At 44.3% G+C, this 8,059-nt stretch overlaps 1 protein-coding gene across 1 annotated transcript in view; it reads right to left on the bottom strand.

The window, feature by feature from the left end:
• Nepro (nucleolus and neural progenitor protein) overlaps positions 1-6,978 on the bottom strand; it is a 13,144-nt gene extending 6,166 nt beyond the window's left edge. The window contains exons 1-5 of the mRNA XM_021185255.2: positions 6,819-6,978; positions 3,892-4,046; positions 1,769-1,848; positions 1,368-1,499; positions 684-761 (exon numbers count right to left, since the gene is read on the bottom strand). Coding sequence (XP_021040914.1) covers positions 684-761; positions 1,368-1,499; positions 1,769-1,848; positions 3,892-4,046; positions 6,819-6,924 — 551 coding nt within the window. The 5' untranslated portion in view covers positions 6,925-6,978. The remainder of the gene's footprint in view (positions 1-683; positions 762-1,367; positions 1,500-1,768; positions 1,849-3,891; positions 4,047-6,818) is intronic.
• Positions 6,979-8,059: the final 1,081 nt, after the last annotated feature.

Raw genomic sequence — 8,059 nt, 5'->3', positions numbered from 1 at the left:
AAAAAAAAAAAAATACAACTAAGATATGTAGGTTAAGATATCTTACCCTAGGTTTCTATTTGAAGGTAGCAAGACTCTTCTGGGTGTGTCTCTGTTGTTAACAGTTTTGCTACACTCAAATCAGAACTAATGATCCAAAAATTCTCTACTTATCCATTAAACCACTTTATGCACACACACACAAGGAAATGCCTTTTTTTTTAGTTTATAAATTTAACAAGTGGTAATCCTATCAACCAAATATGGCTCAAAAGCAGCAGTGTGTCAGGCAAAAAGAAGTCTAGAGCATACAAGGAAGGTGAAATTGTATTTCTACGTTCTATTAAAATTAACAACCAGTTGTCAGAAAGAACCAAAATATGACCAGCTCAGGAACAGCAGCTTTTTCAAAAGCCTACTGCAATATTACTATGGCCAACATTTGTTGTTGTTGTTATTATTATTTACTATTATTATAGTTCCTAGGTCCTAGAAAATCACTTTCTGAGCTACTCAGAGTCAAGGCGAAGAAAAGCCGTCTTACGTAACTATCCAGCTAACAATGTGAAAATCAACTGTCATGGGAAGAAAGGGAAGACTGCACCTTTAGATCCCAGGGCAAGAGTGTGAAACGAAACTGTGTGAACTCTAACAAGAACCTCAGGCCTGATAAAGATGAAACAGAATGCAGAATGTGAACGTACCATAACCTGCTCACCAGCCCAACCATCACAAGGTTCAAAATAATGAATTCCTTTAGCCCTAAGTGCTTCACAGTCAACCTGAGGAATATGTTAAGGTGAAAAAATAAAACCAAGGGAATTTAAGATTTGTAAGTTACAATTATGAAAGAATTTATAAGAACGCTTTGAAGATATTAAAGCCCTAAATGGCAATAAAGTCGCATTACACTAAAAGCAAAACTATCCATTCTACTAGAGCTCCTATTGTTAGTCAGTGTCTGGGAGTAAGAATGTCTAAAGACCAAGCTCTTGGAGTACTTGCTAGGTAGAGACACAGAGTCCCTGGCCCCAGCCACAACAGCAGTTGCTGGAAGAGGAGCCAAAAGGCAAAGCTTTGAGAATCCCCACAGGTTACAGTGCCTTAAGAACACAGCATTTGGGCTGGTGAGATGGCTCAGTGGGTAAGAGCACCCGACTGCTCTTCCGAAGGTCCAGAGTTCTAATCCCAGCAACCACATGGTGGCTCACAACCATCCGTAACGAGATCTGGCGCCCTCTTCTGGAGTGTCTGAAGGCAGCTACAGTGTACTTACATGTAATAAATAAATAAATCTTTTAAAAAAAAAAAAAGAACACAGCATTTGAACAGCCAAATAGACCCAAAGAGCTTCCAGTCAAGAGACGGCGTCCCGCAGTCAAGGATACAGAAATGCCTTGCAGCAGCAGTCCAGCAAGCGCAGTAACAACTTGCAGCCTCCCAAAACCTTCATCAGCACCACCTCCACCACTGGCTGGCTGGGGACGACGCGGTTTTCTGTAGCTCCAGGCTGAGTTGCACTTGACATACACAGAAAGAACATGACTGTCATTTTCCAGACAGCATTTCTGCAGCAGTATACAGCCTGAGGTGGTAATGCCCAGTAGCACTCCACTGTTCTTTCACTGCAACCTATGAGTCCCATTTCAGTGTCCCACCAGTCCCTCCCATCAGTCAACAGGCTCCCCTCATTAACACGCAACATGTACATCTTTGCATAGCTGATTATATCTCACCACCAAGCAGAGAATACCAAAGGGTGCCCCAGACAGAGCAATGGACCACCTACTTGGCAGACAACAACTGTGACAGGTCTTCGATTGAGCCCTCCAAATTCATATGTTTCAAACGCTTTAAGCACTGTTCTACCTGAAGGAGGAAGAGCAGCTCAAATTAGTATGTGTATATACAGCAGTGTCACAGATACGACCAAGAATGCAAAGAAGCAAAGCATTTCATGGTATGGAAATAGCCACAGAAGGCCTTCCCATTTAATGCCAAGGAAACCCAAATCCCAAAACAATCTCACCAACCCAACAACTTTCTCAATTCAAGAAAATTACTACATGCCAAATGTACTCGATGCTGTAAAGTGACCAAAATGAATGTAAGTCTCAACATTCTAATTTGTTGAGGGAGCACATTTATAGCTGGGAGCCTAGTAAAACAAGAAAGCAAATTCTTAACTCCGTTTCAACAGTCTATAAGCACCAAAAATGAAGAAAGTGACTTAGTCAGAGTAACTACACTGAACACCTACTATGTGCAAGATATGCTAGGCAATAACATGGTATATGATACGCTCCAATTTACAGTAATAAAGATAGATATAGCAAGTACTTAACTAAATGCTGAGATGGATATGCTTTATTTAACACGGCAATCCCCCCTTCTCTGCTTTTCCCTACAGCGCTTCTTACCAGTTGGTATACCAGTTATTGACTGACTGGCTGACTGACTGACTGCCCTTTTCCCCAAACTATACTATAAACTCCCCATGGAGAAGAGAACTTGTCCGTTTTGTTCACGAGTGTAATCCAGTTATTAGAACGGGTTAGTAGGTTCTTGTGGTGGGGGAGGAGGGGGATCCATGTAGAATACAAAAAACTGCATGAATTCTCTAGTTGTCAGGAACGCCTACCATGGGCGCTCCCTGGACTGCACCAACATGTCAAAGCATGATGGGAATTGATCCTGGTTAGTGCTGTTATCTTTTCAGAGCTACACATATACTGCTAAAAACCAATCACACTTACAGGCTCTAACTCCTTAAATTCACTGGGGCTAGCTTTTAATTTCCAAGTCTGGATACCATCTTTTCAGATAGTTATTGACAGCCCAAGACAGTAACACTTGGAAAATAGTGAGTGAAATAAGATTTGGGGGTGGGGAAGGGAGGAAGGGAAGGAACATCAGCAAGGAAGCTAGTAAATAAGTTTGATCCTGGATTCAAAAGCCTGCGTACAAGCTGCCCTAGAAGGAAATCTAGGGAAGACCATGGTCCTCTTTGACAGGGAATCTTCATCTCTTGGGCCTTCAGCAGGAGGAGTATGGCTAGCCAGAAAGAGTACGTCTGTACAGTGAGAAACTCTGTCTTTTCATAGCTGTAGATCCAACGCACTGCCAACAGAGAACTTTGTGAAAAATAAGTAAATACCGGAAAGATGTCTGTGTCACACAGCGCCCAGCGCGCTGAGCTTTTAAAGGTACCTGAAGCGTTACCTAAGTGGCCACATGAACGGTACATGCAGAAGCCAGCTTCAGCAGCTCTCTGCCACGTTACAGTCCTGGAGCTCAAAGTCGCAGTGTTTTCTTAATCTAAAACGTACATGGAACCATTCTGCACCACAACTTACCATAAACCCACTTACACCAGCACACTGCTGATTAGATTATGACTCCAAAGGAGTAAACCACAGCTCTAAACCACAACTGTTTTCTTTTTTAAGATTTTAGGGTTTAGATTAGTTTACTTTTGAACTAGACAAAGGCGCTGTTAGACTGTACATAGAGAAAATTAAACTGGAAAGAATCAAAATACACTGTTTTGTTTGCTTGCTTGCTTGATTCATTTGAGACAAGGTCTCTCTACATAGCCCTGGCTGTGCTGGAACTCACTACATAGACCAGGCTGGTCTCAAACTCACAGAGATCCACCTGCCTCTGTCTCCAAGTGCTAGGATTAAAGGCGTGAACCACCACACCCAGCTTTGAAATATGTTTGATTATAAATTACTTTTTTAAATGATTTTGGAAAAATCAAAGACCAAAAAAGCTAAAATGTAATTGTATCTTAGAGGCTGAAGAATCAAAACAATATATGAACTTTGCATGAATAAAAAACTAGTAAGTGGCAGTGAGTCTCATGTCCCTCAGTACCAGGCTATGTGTGGAGCACAGAGCTCCCCTCACCTGTCTGAGGGCCAAATGGGGCTTGTGGTGGCCCAGCCTGTTGTGATTGCTGTAGAGAACGGAGCATAACACATCGACTTCCGCATCCAAGGTCTGGCTCTTGAGTGACTGTGTGACGAGGTGGCACCCTTTAATGACAGCTGCAGTGCAGGCATCTAAAGCAGAGACAGTTAAACGAGACTCGGTATGCAATCCTACACTTACTGCACCCACCCGGTGAGAAACTCGCTAAAACATGTGCTTTAGGGGCTGGCAAGATGGCTCAGTGGTTAAGAGCGCCGACTGCTCTTCCGAAGGTCCCGAGTTCAAATCCCAGCAACCACATGGTGGTTCACAACCATCCATAATGAAATCTGATGCCCTCTTCTGGAGTATCTGAGAACAGCTACAGTGTACTTACATATAATAAATAAATAAATCTTTAAAAAAAAAAACATGTGCTTTAAAGAACTCAAAACACAAACTGGCCTCAACTATAAAAATGAAGGATTCTAAGAAAGACATTGGAAAATGAGGGCAGGTGACCAATAAGGGAACATGTGTTAAACATCAACATGCGTCTGTCTTTACATCACTTTTTACCGTGACTGTGAGTAATAGACTGCTTTTACAGCTATCATTTGCTGTACGCTTACGCTTACACCCCGGATATTAAAAAGCCTGGCCACGCTCCATCCATCTCTAAACCCCTCACTTTGTTCTGCAGGTGAGCAAGACAGCATGCATACAAATACAGCCTTCAAAGGCAGAGGAACTGTATTTGGATACAACTTTTTTCTCTTTTTTAAGATTTATTTATTTCATGAGTACATTGTAGCTGTCCTCAGACACACCAGAAGAGGGCATCCGGTCCCATTTCAGATGGTTGTGAGCCACCATGTGGTTGCTGGGAATTGAACTCAGGGCCTCTGAGCAGTCTGCTCTTAACTACTGAGCCATCTCTCCTGCCCCATAAATACCACATTTTGATAAGAATATATAATACATTCGGCCCTCTACCTGTGAGCACCATCTGTGTATTCAAGCAACCTCACACTGAATATAGTCCCCCAAAATTCCATCTGTAATGTCATATTGTATAGGATTTCATAAGCAAAGTAGATAGTGTTAATGTATACAGAAAGATAGGTCCTACTGCAAATACTATCTACCATGTTATACAGACTCGAGCATGTACACATTTTTTTATAAGGAAGGATTCCTAGAGCCAATCCTCCGTGGATATCAATGGGAAACTACATCCAGAAAAGAGAAACCACCAGGGCCACTGGAAATTGTATTATGTAACTGAATGGGTATACAAATGTTTCCTAATCGGAACATGAGCAGCTGGGAAGCAGGCGTCAGGCGCCATCTGGTGGCTCAGAAAGGAAACACAAGCATTCTAAGTGAAAAGCTCTGTCCTATCTGGAGAAATTAAATCAGCTACCTGGGTGATGAGAGGTTGGTGAATTTCCCATAGTAATCTGTTTTTAAAATTGTGACTAGAGAGGAATTAGAAAGAACTTAAAACTGCGTGGGAAAGATGGATGGGAAGAGGGGTGAGAATACTCGATAGGTTGAACTTAACAATTACCAAATGTGTCTGTAATGACAGCTACGGTCATTTGACTGTCAAACCAGGCACTGTTACAAATGCTTCGTGGTATCAACCTTTCCATTTCCCGAGTATGGCCAAGAAGCTGGTACTATTTTTTATTCCCATTTTTGAGTGGGATAAAACCTGTCTTAGAAATAACAAAAAGTAACTGACAGTCATAGGACCACAAGCAGCTTCAAAAACAAAAAGTTGGATGTAACCATGAAAACTACAGTATTTGGTAGCTGTGTCTCCCGGTAGCTGATGAATGTCCCTTTGTGATTAAACATCCTTCAAGCTGTAGGTAGGCTGCTCTCACTCTGGCGCACGCCTTTAATCCCAGCACTGGGGAGGCAGAGGCAGGCGGATTTCTGAGTTCGAGGCCAGCCTGCTCTACAGAGTGAGTCCCAGGACAGCCAGGGCTACACAGAGAAAACTCTGTCTCAAAAAACAAAAACAACAACAAAAAAAAACTAAGGCAACCCAGGTATTAACTCACAATTAGAAAGACCCCCCACCTCATTAAAATATTTACGTTTTAATATTTTATTAATTTTAATATTTTATTACGTTTTTGGGGGTTCGGGGTTGTAGCACAGCATTAAGTCCAGGGAGAGATGTAGAACATATTACTTGCAGAAGTTGGTTCTCGCTTTCTACCACGTGAATCCTGAGAATCGACCTCATTTCGGCTTGGCCATACGCACGTCCCACCCACCCAATAGGCTTTTCTAAAGGATCATGGGAAAAACGTTCCAAACGAGAGTCCGCCCGTGGTTTGGGAGCGGGTAAAACAAATCGCCTGATCCCTCGAATATGGTTAACACCTCCACAGCATATATACTAACAAACTAAATTAAAACTCACAACACAGACCCCACACACACACACACACATCTCTTTGCGAATCCCTGTTTTCTAAACAAACTGCTCTAACGATCTCATTTTTTCCCCCTTGAGAAAAACCGAGAGACCAGAGTAACTCCCTCGCCCAGTAAGGGGGAAACGAGCTCCATGTATTTTAGAGACAAGCCGGAGGTCCGAAGCCGCGGCGCACGGTACTTGAGTGACAGCCCCGATCCTTGGGGACAGCACAGGACCCAGGCAGCGTCTGGGGGCTACACATGCCGGGCCGGGACTAGCCATGCTCTCTCCTGTTCCGGCATAGGCACGGTGAAGCCCAGGCGCTTGCCAGCAATCCTCATGCCACACTATCCAGGCCGGACCTTCCGCCTGGCGCGCCCCTTCCCGGCGTGCCCCGCGCTCAGGAAGTCCCACCCCGTCCCACGTGAGCCCGCCTGGCCGGTTCCCGGAGACACGCTAGGACCTCCTCGCTGGCCACACTCACCCAGGGTGGCGCTGGGGTCCCGCACGGTCAGCGTGCTGCAGTTCCCCGCCTGGGGGATCCTCACGCGGTTCCACGGCTCCGCGCCCGGCCGCACCGCAGCGGCCATCTCGAGCGGCGCGGGAGGGCCGGGGAAGGCCGAGCCGAGCGAGAGCGAGTTGACGTCCTGGGCAGGAGAGGGAGGGAGGAGGGGACGAGGGGCGGGGCGGGCCGGAGGTGTGGGACCCGCCCCGGGGCGGAGTCACGGCCGGTCAGACCTGCTGGGGAAGGAGAAACGCGTTAGAATTTTCTGAGGCTCCTACACTTTTAGAGCAACTTCCGAAGCTTTGCATTTTACAGATGGATCCGAGTGAGGCCCAGCCTTTAACTCTTATTCGGATATTTTGAAAAGAAGAACTCGGATCATATCAGCAAATGTGACATTCGTCACGTAGTCACGATTTATTTGGAGTAGTCAAGGAAAACTATATAGCTTGGATATAGCTCAACTTCAATAATTACAAAATAACCCAGAGGTTGTCTTGACCACCCATTATCACCGTCATTTTTCTCCGACAAAATATTCCAGGCTCTGCTGGTTCTGATCACTGATAACTGGTGATTGTTCATTTTAAGTCCTTGGGGCCTTCTTGCTTCTGTTCATAAAGTTTCTTTCACAGGGTGGAGAGGAGCAGTTGGTGGGCATAAAGTGAGACTGCCAAGTTGCTTAATTATGTCTGCGGATTACCATATGTTATCCCAAAAAGGTAATTTCTCCAGACTTCAGTGTGCTTGGGGGTAAAGACTTCTTAGAACAGTGCCTGCTGTACAAATTTTTACTCTTACTAGACTTGTATTTAACACAAGTAATCTTGCCCTACTGAGATGCTCTCTGTCCTGTGTGTTCCTTGCAGATAATTGCTCGCTTTTTTTTTTTTTTTTTTTTTTTTCTGTTTTTTGGGTTTTTCGAGACAGGGTTTCTCTGTATAGCCCTGGCTGTCCTGGAACTCACTCTGTAGACCAGGCTGGTCTTGAACTCAGAAATCCTCCTGCCTCTGCCTCCCAAGTGCTAGGTTTAAAGGCGTGTGCCTTCACTGCCCAGCTTAATTGCTCTTTCCTTTGAACCATTTTGAAACAATCTCACTTCCTCAGTCAGCTCTGGGACCACTATCTTTAATAACACTTCGTAAACTATCCTCACACGATAACGACTTAAATGCCCCTCTAATGCACTACCAAATGACCTGTGTGTTCGTTTCCTATTT

The sequence above is a fragment of the Mus caroli genome, chromosome 16, assembly GCF_900094665.2.
Source record: "Mus caroli chromosome 16, CAROLI_EIJ_v1.1, whole genome shotgun sequence".
Classification (NCBI taxonomy): domain Eukaryota; kingdom Metazoa; phylum Chordata; class Mammalia; order Rodentia; family Muridae; genus Mus; species Mus caroli.
The sequence above is the reverse complement of the archived record's forward strand: the minus strand, read 5'-3'. Positions and strand labels throughout refer to the sequence as shown.